The sequence below is a fragment of the Apus apus genome, chromosome 8, assembly GCF_020740795.1.
Source record: "Apus apus isolate bApuApu2 chromosome 8, bApuApu2.pri.cur, whole genome shotgun sequence".
NCBI lineage: Eukaryota > Metazoa > Chordata > Aves > Apodiformes > Apodidae > Apus > Apus apus.
Window position 1 is genome coordinate 15,123,931 of NC_067289.1, and position 21,254 is coordinate 15,145,184.

General features: G+C 46.1%; 1 protein-coding gene across 3 annotated transcripts in view; it reads left to right on the top strand.

The window, feature by feature from the left end:
• Positions 1 to 2,282: 2,282 nt before the first annotated feature.
• P3H2 (prolyl 3-hydroxylase 2) overlaps positions 2,283 to 21,254 on the top strand; it is a 68,968-nt gene continuing 49,996 nt past the window's right edge. For all 3 annotated transcript variants that reach the window (XM_051626575.1, XM_051626576.1, XM_051626577.1), the window contains exon 1: positions 2,283 to 3,101. In XM_051626575.1, coding sequence (XP_051482535.1) covers positions 2,649 to 3,101 — 453 coding nt within the window. In that variant the 5' untranslated portion in view covers positions 2,283 to 2,648. The remainder of the gene's footprint in view (positions 3,102 to 21,254) is intronic.

The following is a 21,254-nucleotide window of genomic DNA, read 5'->3' on the forward strand; positions in this document are numbered from 1 at the left end:
TGAACACTTCCAGGGATGGGACATCCACATCTTCCCTGGGGCAACCTGTGCCAGTGCCTCAACGCTCTCACAGGAAAGCATTTCTCCCTCATATCTGAACTAAATTTGCTCTCTTTTGGCTTAAAAACATTTACCCCCTGACGCATCACTATGTGCCCTTGGAAAATGCAGCAGGATGAAGTAAATCGGTTTGTTTGACTTTATTTTCTCTCCAGACATCCATGTACTTTCTGCAATCCTTCTTATGCAGGGTCTCAATGTTATCATTGCATGGACAGAGACACTGGTGACTTGGAAAAAATATGGAATTGCACACAACACTTCTGCAAATAGATTATTATCTGAGGTGCATCATAATGCTAGATAACTCACCCAGAGCTGGGTGAGTTATCTCTGTGATCTGGGGCAGAGCTGAATCCCACTCTAACCTTGTGCAGTCAGTGGTGACACCTCTGTCACATATAGGCAGCAAATCCTCAAGTGACCCTTGAGAAGGTTGAAGTAGCCCTAACCTAATGTTACCTTCATTCCCCAGGAGTGCCCATAACCCTTCCCTTGCAAAAGGCTTTTTCTGGACCTGAGAACTTACATTGCATGGGTTTCGGCACATACCTCTGCTGATGGAGATCTCCCTTTAGGGTGTTTGGTTCCCCTGTTGCCAGCACCCACCCCAGCATGCCACTCTGGCAGGGCAGAACGATGGAGGGACACCCAAACCTTTACAATTTCTGTTCCAATTTGCAAGAAAGCAACAGGGAAGACTGTTTCCCAGATGGAAAGCTCTTCCCCAAGAACTCTAGTGATTCTCCAGCCATGTGGGAAAAAACTTGTCTTAAGTGAAAGTATCATAAACCAGACTCAATAAATTGATAATTTGCCCAAAAAGCAAGTGCTCAGCCCTATTTTGATCCTGGACACAGCAGCATAAATGAGAAACAATTTGATCAAAGCCGTTAAGCAGCAGAGGTGAAAGCCCAGAGGAACATCTGGCTTAATGCAGCAACAGAATCTGGACCAAATGGATTTCAAGCATCTGCATTTGCAGTTATTCTACTCCATGAAAAGATAACCAACAGCTATAGAGATATTCCTGAAATGTTTAAAACACCTAAGGTCACGATCCCTGGCGACAGGCTGTGCTGTACACACAGGCTTGGAGTACTTAAGCCCAGAACAGCTTACACTAAACCATCTAATGGGATCCAGGATTTGCACTTCTCCCTTTCACTCAGGAGCAGCTGATTTCAGCCAAATTCACTGTATTAATATGAAAAACTTCTTGCTGACAGGTGTTCAACACTGAGATTATTTAAAATGCCAACTAAGATTTTTTGTGTGTGTGTGTGTCACTGGACTGCATTGCCAAACATCTCATCACAAGAGTGCCTGAATATTCAAAAATGAGTAACATTTTTGGCAGGGCAAGGCTTTGCAGCATTGGAACAGAGAAATCTTGGAGGAAGAGAGACAAACACACAGCTGGGAGCTGAAAAGGCTTCACCAGCCACTCACTGTGCCCATCCCAGATGATTTATTTGCAGACTTCCCAGCAGTGGAAAGCTGTTAGGGCAAGAGGGGCCAGGGGTGGAGAACCCAGCAGGAAACATCTTCAACCAATAGCCTCACAGAAGGGGTAAAAAAAGCATCCTGGGCTGCATCTCAAGAAGCATGACCAGGAGGTCGAAGGAGGTGATTCTTCCCCTCTAAGGGTAGATTTAGTTTAGATATAAGGAAAAAATGCTTTCCTGTGAGGGTGGGGAGGCACTGGCACAGGTTGCCCAGGGGAGTGATGGATGACCCATCCCTAGAAGTGTTCAAGGTTGGAAGGGACTTTAAGCAACCTGGTCTAGTGGGAGGTTTCCCTACCCATGCAGAGGGGTTGGAAGCAGATGATTTTTAAGGTCCTTTCCAGCCCAAACCTTTCCATGGTCCTCCAAATAACGACGCCAGCCGCGGGGATGTGGGGAAGCAGGAGGAGCTGTGGGGCACGGAAGGGAGAAGCGGCTGCAGCTGCTGCCATTTAAATCACCCCGGAGCGATTTAAATTTCACGACGTCATGTAAAAAAAAAACAAACAAAAAAACACCCCGCAGCCACGGGGTGACCCGGGGAGCAGGGATGCTCCGAGCCGCCCCCGGTGGCTGCGCCGGCCCTCCCGAACCGGCCCCGCCTGGCTGCGGGGGGGCCGGGCCGGGCCGGGCGGGGCGGGGCGGGGCGGTCCGGCGGCGCGGGGCCCTTTAAGAGGTGCCGGGAGGGCGGCACCGGGCCCGGCGTGCGGGAGCTACCGACACTGGGGCAGAGCCGCCGCCGGAGCCCTCGCCCCGAGATCCCCCCGCACGGACCCCCGGGCTCCGCCTCGCCGGCGCCCACCGCACGGACCCCGCTACACCGAGATTCGTTGCACCGCGCCTGGCTCCTGTTCCGCGGACCCCCGGACTGGCTACACCTAGATCCGCTGCACGGCGCCCGGCTCCCCTCCCACAGACCCCCGGACCCTTCCGCGGCGTGTTCCACTGCGCGGACCCCCGGACCCTACCGCACCTCCCAGTCTGCGGATCCCACAGCACCGAGCCCCGCTACGCGGTTCCCGGCCCCCCCGTTGCAGGGGACCCCCGGGCCCCATAGCACATCCCGCCGGTGCGGCGGGCATGGCATCCGGGAGCCGGCCCCGCGGGGGGACCCTGCTGCTGCTGCTGCCGCTGCTGGCGGCGTGCGGGGCGGGCGGCGGGTGCGGGGGGGAAGGCGGGAGGCTGGAGCCCTTCGATGCGCTGTACGCCAGCGGCGTGGAGGCTTATTACGGCGGTGACTTCGCGGGTGCGGCGCGGTGCTTGGAGCGGGCGCTGCGCAGCCGGCGGGAGCTGCGGGCCGCCCGCTTGCGGTGCCGCCGGCGCTGCCGCGGGCAGGTGCGGTTGGTGGCAGCGAGCCCGGGAGCCGGCGGCGATCTGCCCTTCTTCAGCTCGGTGCTGCGGAGAGCCGGCTGCGTGAGGAGCTGCGAGGAACCGCGGCTGGGAGCCGCCTCCCGCCACCGCGCCGCGGAGGAGGTGCGCGCAGACTTCCAGCGCAGGGTGCCCTACAGCTACCTGCAGCGCGCCTACATCCAGGTAAGCACCGCCCGGCCCCCCGAGATGGGCTGTCACCCGCCCCTCCTCACATCCTCCCTCCAAAAGGCGTCTCCTCTCTTCCATCCTCCCGAAACATCCCAGGTGTGTTCCCCCCTTTCATCTCAAGCCGTCCAGGTATGGTCCCACCCCCCCCTCTCTCACTGATGTGTACGTGTGGTGATGGCCTGTTCCCGACAAACAGCATCCAGCAGGACAACGCAGACTCTGTCCAGCCTTTGCTTACCCGTGCTTTTTGTTTTGCGGGAGGGATGTTTTTGTTTTCTTTTGGTGGAACATAGTATCGTTGTGAAGCTGATCTGCCTTTGGTAGAGAGTTTGAGGGGGAAAAACCTCAGCAACACCGCAATGTCCTCTGCCAGGGGTGGTTTCCCTTTCAGAGAGAGTGACCTGATGCTGTGTTCCAGGAGCTGGGAGCGTGTGCAGAGCTGGGAGGTAGACACCCACTGCTGCTGGGATCTAACAATGTTAGATGAAATACTTCACAGGACACTGCACAGTCAGTATGTGGCAGCCACTGACTTCTGATGTATCATCTTTTTATCCCAGTAACTTCTTGCCTTGTAGCTGTTACCTTCCCTGAGGAAAATGGTATTATTATTTGAATTTCCTTGCCAAAAAGAAGAAAAAAACACAAACAACTTAAAAAAAAAAAAAAAAGACGACACTAAACCACCCAGAATAGTTAAGGGTATTTTTCTTTTAGTTCAATACTTGTGCTATGTCAATCTAGGTACTTGTAGTAAGTCTTCCTGTTAGTGACTACTGAGGACAGAAACTGTAGGAATTTTATTTCATCCCAAACAGAACGTTTAAAACATTTCTGGAACATTTCCCTCTGGATTTCTGCTTTACATTCATAACCTTTCAGTTGCTATAGGTAACTTAATAGGTGAAGACCTGCACAGGGGGGCACGGGGAATGTGATTCTGCTGAAATCCATTTCCTGTTGGAGAAGCAAACATCTGTCCTAAGCAGTGCCAGTGCCTGTGGTGCAGGGCCTACACAACAGCAGAACAAGGCAAATCACCAGCTACTGCATTTTAAAATATTTTGGAAGATTACAGTCATGTTGCCTTTTCTGTGCTTCCTTTTCTGTCATTGCCTTAATGTCATTTTTACATGTCAGGGACTAGAACTGCATTGGGTTCATCTCTAGTGTCTCTGTGCTGCATGGAGTTCCTGAAAGAAATCCAGGGAGTGGGACGAGGTAATTTGGCTTCTATGTGATCCCAGGGAAGCTGGCAGAATTTTCCTGTGGTCCTTACCCTGAAAGATGCTCTGTGTAATGTCACCACGTGTGGGAAGTGACACTAAATTTGCCATGCTAAAAAAGTGATTTCTTCTTCTGAATTCAAAGCCTTTCCCAGAGTCACAAAGGTTTGCTCACATCAAGCTCATCACCAAAAAACTTTCCTCAGAATTAGAGAATGGGATTTTTGTCTCCCATTTCAGTAAAATTGATATACAAAAATCCAAATGATTTCTGGGTATGGTCTGTTCTCCCTTTTCTGCTTCTGCTGGGTCTGCAATTTTTTCTTTTCCTCATTTAAAAATGCATTGTAAGCTTATCAAAGCAATGTGTTGAAAACACTCATTTTTCTTATATGTGACTCATCTGAAATTGGTTTCGAAATGTCTAGGGAGGTTATATTCATGCTAACACTTGGATTTTCCTGCTGTCTGATGGAATAGTGGACGTTCCTGCTATCTGCACAGATGCCCAGGTTTCAGGCAGCGTACCCAAGGGAAGGCACTCTTCATGCTGTTTGTTTTCAATAACTTTTTCTATAACCCTTTCTCTTGGGTTTTGTAAGTAGCACTCATCTCACATCCTCACCCCACTGCTGCCTGGGTGTGAGCTCTTTTCCTGGGATTGATCTTTTGATCTGGCTCAACAAGTCTGTGCATGGAAGAAAATGCCCCACGACACATTTGCCTGCACTTGCACAGCACACAAGGTCTAATGTCTACTTACATACTCTCGGATGCGAACCACCCCTTGTGCCAAGGCCTTGGCATGTTCCCTGAGGGCTGGGATGCATTGGCACAAGCACCCTCCAGGGAGACCTTGGCTGCAGCATCCGCTCCATGTTTTGTCTGAGAAGGGGAGCTGCAAAGTGGGGCTTGTGCAGAGCCCCCCTGCCATGCTGTGGGCACATGGGCAGGCTGTGTGGCTCCGGGGGTGGCTGTTTGACCCCCTTGTTTTGCTCCTTGAAACAGAAAAGGAAATGAGATGAGGTTAAACATCCTGCTGTGTATCCTGTCCAGCCCCTCCTCATGCTGCATGGAGGGGGCCCTGCATGCTGGGTGCTTGCACTGGGTGCCAGCCAGACTGGACAGATGGCATGGGTTGGTGTCATTTGTGGTTGGAGAGTGGAGGAGCAGCCTGGAATGTGCTTCCCACCTCCCACTCCTGCTGACCTCGTGCTTGTTTGTTTCTCAGGAGGAGAGAAACACATCCCTTCGGGAGGGAGTGAAAAAGCAGGGAACAGATTTAAAAAAAAAAAAAAAAAAAAGTTAAAAAAAAAAAAAAAAGTGAAGGGTTTGGCTCTTGTGCAGTGCTTTGAAAAATAGTGCTGAATAAACATGAGCTAATCCTTGCAACACTCCGGTGGGGTATGAAAAGCAAAGGCTTTTAGTCCTGTTGGGCAGATGCACAAGCCAAATGTTGGCCAGCACCACGTGTGCCTCTACTAGTTTTGGGGCGGCAGAGCCACCCTAGCTGCTGCTAGTGGTAGACTTGGCAGTGCTTCAGTGGGTTAATGGTTCAACTTGGTGATCTTATACGTATTTCCAACCAAAATTATTATATGATTCTCCTGCTGCCTCTGGTCTCTCACTGCAGAGCAAGTGCCAGCACAGCCTGGCCCAGTTGTGGTGACATGCATTAGTGTCTGCAGTGAACTGGTGGAAAACAGGTGTTAGAACTGGAGGTTTTGGACTTTCTTTGCTGCATACTGGACCATAGCAGTGGGTGCCCTGAACGGCATTAATCCTGCGGATGCTCGAGACACTGCTGCATGGAGTAAAGGGGCAGGGAGGTGAGGACATGGTTAGGTGAAATACTGACGGTGTCCCTCTGTAAGAGTATGTTCCATTGGCCTCTAAATCCATGTCGTCCTATCAATTCCCCAAATAATGTCATAATTTTGTTCTTTTCTATGTGCTTCTCTGAAATCTGTTTCACTGATGGGATCTGAGCGGTTTTGGTGACTCTAGCATGATTTGGGGGGTGCACTGCAGGACTGGGATGGCTTGTGGATTTAGCTGAAATTTTCTCTGAGGTCGATTGCCTTCGCTGCAGAGACTGTAGACAAATTGCATTGAACAAGCAACCCAAGTCCAGATGTACTCACAAGTCATCTTTGCAGTTTCCAAACATGTTTTGTAAGTGGGAAGCCTCCCCCTTTTCACAGGATAGCTGATGTTTTCAGGTAACTTAGTAATGTATTTGGTACAGCTAGCTGAGGTGGTTGGAGTAGAATGGGCTTTGAGAAGACCTGGAAACAGAGAAGGTGATGAGAACCTGGGATTTAACTCTTACGGTGCATGTAGTGGGCTCTACAGTCCTCAAAGGGAAAAGGTCCTTCCATGGGTTTCTGATGTCCCATGGCAGAGGGGCAGTTTACCTTGTGCTGGTGGCTCTCTGCTGTGTGCTGGCTGCTTGTTCTTTGTTAATGAAGTGCCTCTAGGCTTGGTAGATGGGTATGGGGGGATCTTTTTGCCCTTTTAATATTTTTTTTATCACAACCTCCTTGCTTTGCTGCCTTACTCATCTTGTTTCTGTTAAAACCTAGCCTGCAGGTCATGATGTCTCTAACTCCTCCTTTTTGGGGGTTTCTAGCTCTGAGAATGAGTGGAGAAGGAGGAAACGGCATACATGGTGAGTGTGTTTGCTGGCCTCAAGCTGCTGACTCAGTAACCCCATTGGAGCTTGCAGCAGACAGTCTGCCATGAACCCTGTGACAGACTGTCACTTCCAGTCCCCATGCTGACTCCTGCAAGCCAGCTTGGTCCAAAAATAACAAGTAACCTGGAAAAGCTGATCACTGTATCAATTATAAAACCGGGTCTTTTTTATCTTCTATCCTACTGACCCTTCCTTTGAGGTTTCTTTCCCTCATCTAATCTTGTTCCCAGACACAGCATCCCCTGGCCTGGCTGCTGGGTGACTGCTATATCCCATTTGAATTGTCTCTGTAAACTGGTGTGCTGTTACTGAGCACTTCCTACGTCCATTGCAAAATGGAGGGTATTGCTTCTCTCTTAGTAATGTCAGGTTGTAGGTGGACTAAAGGTGCAACAGTCTGACTGTATCTGGCTTTTTCTGCCTCTGTCTTGAGTTTACCTGTGCCATGTCTGAGATGTGCTTCACTTCTGTTATCATCTTGATTTCATGTCTTGCAAGCAGAAAACAATGTTTAGGTTTCAGTTTTCCATGTTGTAGGAGAGGCTGTTTGTTTGTTCTTCAAAGCTGTTTCTTTTTAAATACAACTTTTTTCTGGTAACATAAACTCTACACAAAGAACTTGCACTTTCTAATGGTGTTGTTTGGGGAGAACTTTGTCTTTGCACCATTATCTTCTCTGCTACAGCTGATGGGGCAGTGCTGGGAACACGTCCTTGGGTCTCACTGTGCTCTTCTGCCTGCCCACACTTTGAAGATTTCTGAAATACAGAACAGACACAATAATGACTCCATAAAAGACCACAGGAAGAGTGAGGAGGGAGAAGAGACAGAGTGGGATCCCAAACTTAAGAAACTTCTGAGATACAGATTACTGTCCTACTCCAGTTCTGCCTTTGAAAACTCTCAGATTATGAGAATCCAAACTCAAGAGACGTGTGTACAGAAAACCAAGCCTCTAATCACTCCAGATTAATTGTTGTCTTCTACCAGTGCTCATGTGAGTCTTAACATGAGCCACGCTTGGGTGTCTGTCTCTGAGCACCTGTGGCAAGCTGTAGGATGGTTAAGACATCTACACCAAATTCCTTCCACTTCAAGTAACTATTCTCTGCTGCCCATCTCTGTGCTGGGCCAGAGTATTTCATCTTCTTGGCAGACGTCTGGATTACCTTCCTAGGGATTGTGGAGTAACTCTGGATTCACACCAATGTAGTTGCTTTGGGAATTTGGTTTATTTCACTCGAAGGCTGATATTTTCCATGAACATTTTGTTCCATTTTCCTTCATACAGCAGTGCTGCATGGACTTAAGCAGATGACAGTGTCCTGTCTGGGGGGCAAAGATGGGGATTTCACTTATGGCATCTCATGGGTAGTGACAGAATAATGAACAAAACCCCACCATGTAAAAGTCTTTGCAAGAGCAGCCAACTGAGGCTATTTCTCACCACAAATACCACCTGTTCTGCAAGGTCTGTCTGGTCACTTGGTCTTGTTTTTCTAGGATTTATATAACACAGACAAAGACCTATAGTAGAACTGTCAGATAATCATTATTATTTGGATTATTACTATTAGCGGTGTTTATTTATCTTTAATCTTGAGAATTGCTATTATTCAGACACTGGATAAATAAATAGATCCCAGAACTAATCTCTTGGAACGTCTCTTTATTTACGTTTTTCTGAGAGAGCATTCCTAGTCCTCACCAGAGGGTAAATGTTAGTGCTCAGAAAGTTAAAATTATGTAGACAAAAATAAACTCAGTTTATGGGATGGAAAACTCTGAGTCTTGAGGGTTGGGTCAGTGTCCCAGGTTTAGATCAGAACTAAATATCCTGCCCTAACCCCAGCACACTGACCCAACTGTCCCTGCCCCTGTTCTCATTGACCGCTTCAAATGAAAGCTTCTGAAATGTTTCATTTTGGGTTGAAAGTTTTATCAGAGAGAGAAGGAAGTGCCCCAGTTCTTTAGAGCTGATGATAGCAAATGCAGACTAGATACGTGTTTTCGTGGTGAAGATGAGCTAGCAGTTGAAACCAATGTATCAAAACTTACACTGAGCTCCCTCACTGTCTTCACAGGACACTCAGTCTCAAAGTTTTTTTTTATTAGAGTTGGTGCTGTACTTAAAGTCAGACTAGAAAGTTGTAGTGAGTTTCTGTGTTTTTTGGTTTTGTTTGTTTGTTTTTTCTTGTTTTGTTTGTTTGTTTTTTCTCTTTTTTTGTTTGTTTGTTTTTTGTTTTGTTTTGTTTTTGTCAGAGCAAGTCCAAAAGCAAAGTTATGATGTTTGCAGGTTCCCACATAATTTTAGCTGATAGCTAATTAGCACGGCCCTGCTCAGCACTGCTGTGAATCAGGATACAATCAGTTAGCAGAAGCTGATTTTAGACCTACTAAGCTTATTTCATATAGGGTAGTAATCAGTAATTTGATGGCCAGGGCTACTTTTTTGTCCTGCCAAGTTCTTCTTTCTGACCTCATATCTATGCAGTCATGCTAGGACTCCAAAATACACTGCTGGCAGGTCCAGCCTACAAAATTCCTGTATCTTTTGGAGGAAAAAAGGTAAGCCTGGATTCCTCCTTAATTCTTGGCAATCCCTGGTGCCCATGGTATGGATGATGAAGAGGGGTGTGACTCTCATGGTTTCATTGGGTCTTGTGAGGTCTGGTTCTAAAGGCATCCCAGCACGTGAGCTGGGTTGACATCCCAACTCAGGCAAAGCAGGGCACTGATAGCACAGGAGAGCCCCTTGGCTTTGGGGAACAGACTCTTGCTGCTGTGCTGTAATCTGAGAACATGCCCCTGCCCTGTCCTTTTATCTCCTTAGTTTCCTGTGTTTTTTTGCCCCTTGCTCCTCACTCAGCTCACAATGGTTTCCTCTGCTGACTGCTCCCTGGCAGAGCCTTGCTGCTGAGCTGCCCTGTCCGTGTGTCATGTTGCACTGGGGTTTGTTAAATGGCTTTGTGTGCTGCCTCTTAAAGCTCATCCATACATCCTAGTGAGCTCTGCTCTGGCTTCTTCTGAGTCCTTTTGTTGTCCTTGGCCACAGGAATAACTAGTGGCAGTTGATAATGAACTGCATGTGAATGAGCAATGTAATTTAGCCCTGCTAAGGAGATTTATGCCCAGTACTCACTAGCTGTGCTTGAGGTTTCAACAAGGATTATTCCCATTTCCTCGTACAACTGGTGATTTCATCATGGATGGTGTGGGCAGTAATGAGAAACCTTCATGTCAGTAACTGAGCCCTTGGCTGCCAACCCCTTGCGTGTTGCAGGAGCCTTGATAGCAAGACTCTGGACTCCAAGCAGTGCTTGACATCTGGAGCAAGGGATTCAGGGGTTATTTATCTTAGTTTTTTCCTTTGGAGGTGATACAAATTAGTCATTGTGATTGGGTTTGTTCCTGAGGAGTAGGGACCTCTGTACTCTGCACATGGCATATTTCCATGTGTGTAGTCTGGACTAGGGCCAGGCTGAGCTTGGATGAATCAATGTGAACCCGGAGTGACCCAGCTGAGGGCCGTGGAGTTTCTCTGCCTTTACACTGAGGGAGCTGAGATCAGGATTTGGCCTGTGCTTTTTAACAGTAACCCATGGCAGAAAGGAGGGTGCAAAGTTCCCTGGATGCTTTTATTTCCAGCCAATGTATTGGCAATAAGGTATTGACATTTTTATTTCTTGGCTGTGAGCTGGTGATGACTAACGAAGGCAGGGGGTCTGCCTGTGGGTGGGTTCAGGCAGCAAAGAGCTGTACCTCTCAACCAGTCCTTCTTTCCATGACAACTGGCCAGTTAAACAGACCCTCCAGAACTGACGTCAAGGGTTAGGGATTTGGCCACCAAATAATTACAGCAACAAAAATAGCATCCACTCCCCATCCCTTCCTTCCCACATGCTTCTGCTGAATCCCGGCTCATAAATGTCCTTTTTTCCCTTTCTTGGATGGGAAGCAAAATCCACATGTATTAGCTAGAACATATGGCAGAGTTTGGCTGCAGCCCATTGGCTACGAAGGCCAAATTCTGGCTTGTAGCTTCTTGGTCTTCCCCTCCCCCCTGAAAAAAAAAAAAAAAAAAAAAAAAAAAAGAAAAAAAAAGAAAAAGAAAAAGAGGAAAACATTCTTTTGGGATTGGATGAAAGGCTGAGTCTATGCTCATGCTGAGATGGGAAGCAGATAGGATGCAGGACAGCACACTGACCATGCTATCATGCTGAGAAATGTGTCCCCTCAAAGCAAGGAGGTGACAGACTGGCCACTGAGAGGTGGTCTGGTGGCAGCTACCACTGCCCTCCACTCCGTGCCCTGATGCTGGTTCTCAGGTCAGGCAGAGTTTGTAGACAGGCTGCTCAGGAGACTGTCATTATCACTGGGGCAGCCAGGAGACATTCCATGTGGGGTAGCCACAAGCAGGAGAAATTTGTCTTTTTATCACTGAAGGTTTTATTAAGCATGGGGAACAGCTGGGAGGTGACAGAAAACCCATGAAGGAGGAGAAAATGAAGTGACATTTTCAGAAATTGACTTGTCTGCATCACCAAAATACCTCTGTCTCAAGAGTTTCACACCAAGGCACTAACATCAAATTTGTGCAGTGAACAGTTTCCCTGAAGGTGCTGAATGATGTGGTCTCCTACACCTTCACTGCTCAAAAACCGGAATTTAGGTCTGAAGCCAAACTCAGGTTTGTCCCTTTGAAAACATGTTGCTTCCACTACAGCAAATTGCATCCTTAGGATATGGAGTTATAATTTGGTAGCAGATCAGAAACATATTTTGGGGATGCTGTTGGATCCAGGGAACAGTGTGAGGTGCTCTGCTGCTTCTCTCCCATCTCAGGATTGTTCAGGGCAATACCAAGCTGTGTAGATCCCTGCTAGAGCAGGATCTCCTAGAGCAGATTACACAGGAACAAATCCAGGCTGGTTTTGAATATCTCCAGGGACGGAGACTCAACAGTCTCCCTGAGCAGCCTGTTCCAGTGCTCTGTTGCCCTCAAAGAAAAGAAGTATTTTCTCATCTTCAGGTTAAATCTCTTGTGTACCTCTGCTCCTCTTCAGTGCAAAGCCAACCCGGACCCTGCATGTGCTCCTCTCCCTCCCAGCACACAGGGATTTTGTGATGGAATAAAAGAATAAAAGAAAAAAAGAAATGAAATGGTTGTTAGAGACAACATGGTGCTCTTCAAGTTTTTTTCCAAAACAGCTGCAGTGGTGGCCTTGATCTCACATTGTGTCCCTGCAGAAAGAGGAGCCTGAGACCGTACTGTGTCCTGTCAAGGTTAGAGGCAGGAACACTTGAATCCAGAGCCTTCTGCCTGAAGCTTTGCTGCAAAAACAGAGGTGGGCAAATCCTGCATGACAGTATTGCAGGTAGTGTACTGCCTGAACTCACAGCTCTTGGAGGTCAGGGCTGGACTCTTGAGGGTGTGATGGGGAGATGTGCTGAAGTTCATAGCCCAGGGTTGCTGGTGCAGCTTCTTTTGAAGGTGGAGCTCCCCATATCCCTTCCCAGAAAAAAATCAATGTGGTACAGAGAGAAAGAGCTTGGAAAATATCCCTCAAAATATTTGCTGAAGGTGTTGCTGTGACTGCTGAGGGACTGAAGCAGAGCCTGTTGGTTCCCTTGCTTAGAAAGCTCTGCTTTTAAAGTGGTTTTTGCCAAGGCACTGCCTGTTCTAAAGCTTATATATATTCTGGGGCATCCCTGTCCTGAGTTACTCTGTCTCTTTGGAAGCAAAAGAGAAACTGAAAAGTTTCGTTGAAGCAGTCTGAAAGGAAGAGCACTGACTTGTGGTACATTGCGCTGCACTGCTGCTGGAAAACACTCTTTCATCTAGGGCTGCCAGCCTCATCCAAGGATGTGTGATGGAACAAAATACCCAAGTGATCAGGAGGAAACAGTGCTGTGTCTTATCCCCGCTTTTCTTACTCACAGAGCTGTGTAATGAGGGATTTTTTTTTTTTTTTTTTTTAATGCACTGGTATTCCTGAAATGCTTCACTGAACAAAAGCTTTCCTTTTGTTATTGTTTTTTTCTAGGGATAAAAAAGGCAAAAGCACTCCTGGAGATGTGTAGGTAGGTGATAATGGATTGGGTGTTTTTTAAGGACTCTATTAGACCCTCTTCTACTTTTAGGAGGTCAGAATTAGCTAAAAAATGTGATTTCCAGAGATTTCACCCCACCCATGTCTCTTTCAGGGCTTGCAAAGAACAACACCCTCTTGAGACCTGGGATAGGTTTGCACTTGGGACCTGGGGTAGTGAAAATGGAGTTTGGAGAAAGATAAGGAAGGGAGAAGCTGCTTTTCTTTTAACAGTGTTTCCTATGTTCCAGGAGAACCATCAGGCCTTTTGGAGGTTATCCTTGTAGATTCTCCAATTTCACAGCTGCAGTAGGTTTAGGCTGTTCTATACTCTCCCTTTTATGTGCCAGTAAGGTTTGCCCACTGCTCTTATACACACTTAGTGCTTTAGCAATCATGAGCATGGAGAACTAGATCTGCTTTTACATAAGGAGTTGTAAAGCAGTGCTCAGCTTTACAAAAGTCTCTTCTTTTGGAGCCAGGATGCTGCTCTGTGCAAGCAGAGACTTGGGAGTGGTGACAACAGAAGTGTGTCAGCATTAGGGAATTTCAGGCAGAGGTATGTACCAAATGCTGATGAAAACAGCAGGGTTTGGAGCCTCCTGAATTGCACACTTTGTTCCTGGTCTGTCCTGAGGACAACTGCTCCGACTGCCAGACTGCACTGTAAGTTGGTGATGGATTTAGCAGTATCCTCACAGATGTCTGGATTTGAAATCTGATTATATTAGCAGTATAACTCAGTCTTATACTGTGTAATGACACAGGTGTGTCTGTCCTTTTATCTGAAAGCACTGAGCTGGAGGTTGTTATTATAAATGGGAGTGTGACTTAGCTTTGGCAGAAAGAAGGAGTTAGCTGAGGTGGTACCTCTATTTGCTGTGGACTTAATTGCATCAGTTCTAATGGTTGATGCCTGATGACTTACTAAAACACAACTGCATTGTTTGAACCATGTATTTTGAGTCCAGCATCTTGGATTTTCATTCTGCACAGCACTCAAATGTCATCTTACAGACCTCATCCTTATATGTAGCAATGGTCTGATGGTCCCAGCTGGGTTCTACTTAGGAGTGTGTGACCCAGACCAGTGGCCACCAGCAGCAGCTCCTGAGGCAGGACAGAAGTGGCTGGGCTTGGTCCAGCCCAGCATTCAATGCCCTCATTTGCCCATCTGTGGAATGAGTTGGATGTGCAGTAATTATACAGCAGGCACTCAGCATTGTAAGACATAACTGACATCACGTTTGGAGGGTGTCAGATGCACTGCATGATGTCCATGCACTGCAAGTGAGCTCTGACGGGAATAGCACACATCAACAGTAGCAAATTAATTAAAGATGTCCTGTACTGCAAGAGAAAAGCCCAATTATGGCAGCAGTTTGCTCAGAGCCAATAGTGCTGCCTGGCAGAGCAAAGCTAACTGTCCACTCAGTGGAAACCAGTCACACAGCAGTAAGAACAGTCGCAACTGTCCTGCCTGTGAAAGAGGAGACACACAGGACAGCCATGCAGGTCCAGGACAGGTCACCTTCAGACACAACTTGTCATTACAGCTCCTTTGCAGGGAGCAGTGTCTGTGTTTCAGCAGCACAGGGCTCCATACAGCAAACAGTTGTGGTTAGAAATTCCTCATTAGCTTTGCAGAGTTCTTTTTTACTTCAGGACCTTCAGCATATTTTATTCCAGATGTTTTTCCCTCAGCTGCTGCTGCTGTTTAAAGGGCCTTCAAAACCTGACGACATCCGTGGGATCTGGGGGAAATTGAGCATCTTGGATGAGTGGGAGTCCTAAATTATTACCAGGCTGCAGAATAATGGTGGTTCTTGTTTTGGGCCTTTAAAGCCTGATAGGATCACTGTAAGAAATGTGACCCATGGGGTTTTTTATTGGAGTGGTTCCTGAATTACAGACACTTTCTGGTTGGGACCTGGACTGAATTTGGAAAACTGGCTGCCTTGTGCAGTGGCAGCAGCTTTTATTTCACAGAGCAGTATGCCTCTGTCTGAGCATGAAAGGTGAAGTGGAGGTCCTTAATATCTTGAACCCAGTCCCATCCCTCTGTCACATCAACACACCATGCCATAAATCCCATCCCATCATCACATACAAATTCTCATGTGAATCTGCTCTGCACACCTTTCTTTCTGCTAAATCTCACCAGCATATCCCCTACAATCAGCATGAGCTTGTGCAAGGAGAGTCAGACCCATCTTCATAGCTCAACCAGCCATGGGGCTGAGCAGAGCTGGCAGCTTGTCCTGTCTGCAACTGTGCTGCTCAAGGAGACTTGCTGAGAGTGACTCTTCTTTTGCAGCAAGACTTTTATCTATTTTTCTTATTGCTTTGCTTTAAAAGAAAAAAAAAAATCACATCTGGAAAAATAGTTATTTCCACATTCATTTAAAGGTTTTCGAAAGTTGATATTCTGCTTAATTTCAAATCCATGGAATGAACTGTAGTTTCAGATCTGGAGCATGTTTCAGTTTGTCTTCCTCCCATGGGAGAGTCAAAAGAGAAATGTAAGTGAGAAGAGTGGAGCAGAAATAGCAGAGGAATCACAGTGTCAAATGTGCTTGGCAGACTCTTGTGCCAAACCAGAGGGGGAGGTTGTGGGGATGCACCTGAAACCAGTTTTGAGGAGGATGAGTAGTGATGGATTTGGTTTGTTTTCAAAGGAGAAACTTGCAAAAAAGTTGGATTTGGACTTCTTTGTAGAGAAATCTGGAGCAAGAGTTCATGCTAGGACTGAGGCAGCCAGGCAGGCTGTGCTGTGGCTGGGAAAGAGGGGGCTGATGGCAATATCTTGCAGGGTCTCCAGCTGTCGTTTGTGTCTTTTGTCAGCTATCTTGTCTACATCATGGTTTTGAAGGCTGTGAAGCTTTTCTTCCACCCCTGTAAAGCCTGTGTGTCAGCATCAGGCAAAGCCAGCACTGTCTCACACGGTATTTAGTCCTTCCTCCAGGAGGGACAGGTCCTTCAGGCCAGGACGCTGGGAGAGGTTTCACCAGGGTTGCTCTCAGTTACTGCACATCAGGTTTTCCAGTCACTGAAGCATGTCCAATATTTGGTATTTCTTTTTTTCTTTTTGATCCTGATAGAAGATTTCATACTTATAACTTCTCTTTTGAAGGACATCAGTCTGCAGCAGCAAGCATAGACAACTTTCTTTTCTGAACTACAGTTACATGTATAGTTACAAAAGAAAATAGTAGTTGAGAGCATCTTAGCCTGTTCATAAACACCCTTTCTACTACAAAGTGAGGATTTCCAGGAGCTTTTGACCCTTGCTTTAGCCAAAGGGGGATGTTTACCTGGCACGTGATGCAGTATCCCAAACTCTGCTTTACTTGAGACATAAGTCTTGCGTCAAAGTACAAGTGTTAGTGTGTTAAACTGCTCTTGATGTCTTCTGCAGAGCTGTGCATGGAGTCTTGTGGATTTGGGAGATCTCAGAGCCTGCTTGTGCATACACACCCATGTACACTTGCAGGCACAGAGGTTTAGGAAAGAAGATAGCAGTTGTATTCCTTGAATCCTTTGGAGTTCCTCTCTGGAAGTAAATTTGGCAAAAATATGGCATCCTTAATTTGTAAATGTTTGCTTCTTTGTTCACATTTGCTCATATCCCCAGAGGAATGAAGTCATTTATTTGATTTGCCTTGCTGCTTCACACGCCTGCTTATGAATGGGAGGGAACAAGACTGGGAGCATGAATAGCCTGGCCACATGTGGTTTTGAAAGACGTGTTCACTTGCACATTAGTGTCCACACAGAGTAGCTGGCTCTGAGATCCTATCAGTAAGGCTTTTGAGTAACTTAAAACCTTTCTAGTAGATGCTTAGAATTTCTTCCACTCTGACATTGTGTAAGCCCCTGTTGAAGTTTCATTACCTCAGTAACCACAAAAAGGCAGCCAGCCTTTTCACTGGAACCTTCCCCACAAAGGTCTGGATTCAGGGTTTGGGTTTTTGTATTTTTTTTTCCTTGAATATAGAGCTTAGCTTATTGCAGTTTAAATACAGGGTTAGAAGGCCAAGATCACATATGGATCTGGGTGGCAGTTGTGCTAAAGATGGAGTATGAATGTGTCTTGTCCCCTGGCTACCTCCATGCAACTCTGCACTAAATATGGATGGTGACCTGTATAATTTTCAACATAAGCAGGGTGTTTAGACCTTTCTTTACAGTAGCTTATAAAAGACAAGTCTAAAACAGCTGCTGTTTCATGGACTGTTCTTGGTATTTTCCATGCTTTAAATAACTCCAGAGCTTCATGTCAGGCTCTGATGGGAGCTTTCCCACTTTCTCTCTACAGGTATTTCCAGAAGCTCATGTGTTGCTTCAGTGATTTGACACTGGGTTAATAGGACATTGTGGTGTGGACAGTCACAGTTTCTCTATCTCTCCTCCTCCCAGGTGCATGTTTCCTTGCAGAGGGATATTATCCCTTCCCAGAATGGCACATCCCCTTCCTGTGGTCACCACTGAGCCCCATCAAGGCTGCTTCCAACCTGACTCCTGCTACTGGTAACATAGACCAGAAGACCCAGGAACAAAAAACCATTTGTTTGTTTGCTTGTTTTTTCCCAGCTTTTTGTCCCAGCTGGTTTCACACCAGGACACAGTGACAGTGTATGCCACTGCTATGCAGAGAGCCTGAAATCTTCTCTTAAAAATTTTAGGCATACCTGTGCCAGTGTGGACTTAGGAAAGTCTGCTACGACTTGGGGAAGATTTTAATTTTTTCTTTTTTTTTTTTTTTTTTTGATGGTCTGATTCCAGACGACTGAAATCAGTGGCAAAATGGCAAACTGAACATCAAGTGAAAAGGTTTTGAATTAAAACCCCCTAAACTCTCAATTTAAATCTGGTTAAGTTCCACTTGCTGACACTTGGAGAGAGGCAAAGACCTTTTGAGGCACCAGGCATTGCATTACATGTGTCTCCCCAGACACTTCCATTTTCAGTTGTTTTTTAAAAAAATATTTTATTTTATTTTTTTTATTCATTCCGACACTTATAAAATTAAGTTATTATTTTATTTGGCATGAGATCTTGCCTATTTTCAGAAGCATCCAGAGCTGCTCCACATGCTGCAGTTACTGCTGCTGGGGGAATTGGTGCCAGGCAGCTGCTCTTCATTTTTAGGGAATTCAAGAAAAGTTCATAGTGCTTAGCTGGTGTTTTATGTTCAGTAAAGCCTCTGTTTTCTCCCACAGAGGTTCGTTAATCACATAATTTGTTGCTTAAGCAGCAAGGTAGCAATCAGACAGGAGTGATTTATATTATTTGCTCATATCCAATACAAAGTTGTTGGAGCATGAAAAAAAGATGAGAAGACTTCTTGGTCCTGAGAAAGAAAAACTGTTACTTCTGTCTGTGCTGTGGGGGGTCCGAGGCAAGAAGCTTACCTTAGCTGAGTAAATAAGCTCACAAAGCTCATCTAACAGCTTTCCTCTTTCATGGCAAAGTGATGGTTTTTTTTTTTTTTTTTTTTTTTTCCTCCAGCTCATGGTTTTTCTTGTGTGACCTGCACAGAGCCAGGGTGCAGTTCTGCTCTGTGCTGGCAGATGCAATGCTCAGAGCCAGTGACAGGCGTACAGACTTCTGGAGTTGATGGATTTTGATCTCAAAGAGCCTGCAGTGCTTGCATTGATGTGGTAGTTACATTACTGTGCATGTACAAGTTCACCAAGGTGAAGGGAGGAAGGAGATTTCCCTGGTCTCTGTTTGTGACTCTTGGTAGATTCTGCCAGGCATCAGACACCCACCACCCCAATAAAACTAAAAGATAAGAAGAGGCTAGAAGTTTGATCATGTGGTTTGCTACAGATCACACCACAACTTGTTAGAGTTACCTGGTTCAGAAGACTAGTAGACTCCATTAAATTGACTTCCATAGAAGATGTAAAAAAACCCAACTAACAAACACCTAAAAGATGCTAGAAATGTAGCAATGGCAAATGGACCAGCAGGGCTGCTGTGTGCACAGGTCTCTCCAATGACTTGAAGCCAATCCCCCTTTCTTGATTTCTAAATATATTTCAGTCATACAGGTATAACTATTCAAGCTTATGTGCAGGTGGGAGTTTTTGCTGTATGTTTTCATTGCAGATAATTGCAGAAGGAACAAGGCTTCACCATGGGGATCAGGCTGAACTGTGTGTTGGAAGGTAGACAAGAATTACCTCTTCATTAGCAAGCTGTGAATGTTTGTTCCAAACCTGTGGGAATACAGGTGTGAATTGCCACCTGCAATTCATGTTGTATTTCTTCTGTATCTCCTTCCCATGCCAGATGCTCTCTAGTTCATCAGCACAACCACTTGTTTCCACCCTGAGTTTCTGGTTACACCTAACCAAATCCACAAGCAGGGTGAAAGGGAGAAGCAACTCCTGGTGTTTCCTTAATATTTCCAAGACAAAGGGGATGCTGACATTGCTACCTGGTCCCCCTCTGGCTGTCTCAAGCATGATATGCAGTAGAGAGGGCAATGAAACCATTTCACCATAAAAGCTGTGGTGCTGGAACTGTTTCCTGGAGAAAGCTAACATTTTACACTCCCTGAGAGAGTCTTGCTGTAATCTGCTAGATAAGGAAAGTATTTTTATTTCACCTCCCTTTCACCTCGAAATGCACTGCTTGCTAAGAATCTGGCTGTGCCACAATTGCACATTTTTGCAAGTGGAGGAGGAGGCTCTCTCTTACTCCCTTACAGCTTGCTGAGTCAAGCAGATACAACGCAGAGATGATGTAGGTTCCATCTCAGACTTCACAGGCTTTTTCACCCTTGCACACCTCCCAGTTGGTCATTGTGGTTTCAGCTAAAAATAGAGTTAAGGGAATTGACTGATCCTTCAAGGAAGAAGCAGAGGAAGGACCTGGATTTTCATGTCTTTTCCATGCAGGAAGCATGGTTGATCCTATGGCTTCAGGAGCTCATCACCTGAAGCCTGGTGATGTATGGAATCTGGGAACTGCTCCCAACTCCTAGCCATTTACTGGAATATGAGGATTGCTGTACTGGCACTGTGTTAACAGAAGCAACACTGAATAGGTCAGAGTAGAAATACCAACATGGCTTTGCTTGGAAAGTCACTGAAAGGACCAAGCTCTCACTGAGAGTCATTTGGTCACAACGTTTTGAAACCAGGAGCCTGCAGTTTGGCATTTCACCTTGTAGGAGAGCAAATGAGTTTTCAGAAGCTCTGAGTACTGCCTGCTGCCATCAGCCTCACATTGAACTACCAAACATTGACCTCTTGAAGAGCTGATCACCTTCCTGCTTCAGCCTTGGGGAGTCAGAACACTTTCTGGCTGTGACATTTCAGGCTGTGATGCTGGTTGCTGTGGGACCTGGAACTGGGAAATCTTGCTGTGCTGAGAAGTTACTGTGATGCTAATGCAGAAAAGCAGACTGGGAAGATGCTAGAAGATGCCTATATTGTGACTTTTGTCCTAAAGAGATTGTTTCTGGGAAAAGAGTTGCTATAATTTGAAAATTTCAGTTACAAGCAACCAGATTGGAATGGAGCCTGGAAAACATAAAGTCATGGGCTTTTTCAGTCTTGGTCATACATAGTCTCTTCATCTTGGCCTTGAGAAGGAACAGAGCAGAGTTCAGGTTTATTTTCTAGCACATAGCCAAGGCTATGGAAACTGGATCCTTGCAGAATAAAAATGTAGAGGGTGTTGGTTTGTTTTCTTTGCAATTTATCTTGCTAGAGAAGAGGAGATGTAAGATTGGAAATAAGACAGGTATATCATCCCCTGATTAATGTGAATTCTCTGATGTGTTTTAGGATTAATCCAAATTTCCTTTGGTTATTTTTATTCTAAAAGATGTTAAGTGCTAATCTGAATTACATCAAGTGGTTTGTTGATGCTTCTCACACAATAAGTGCTTCAGCTGAAATGGCCCAGTATGAAGAAACAAAGAGAGGCTCTATGGGTGTTCTGAGGGAGAGCAGTACATTTGGCAGAAGCTTGAGGTACCAGCTGAGGAGAAGGCTGCTGAAAGCAGTGGCCGCCTGCCTGTCCCTGATGCACTGATCTTGCCCTACAGCTTGATTTTCTGCTCCTGTGTTTTCAAAGACATCCACAATATCTGTCAAGCAACTTATTTTCA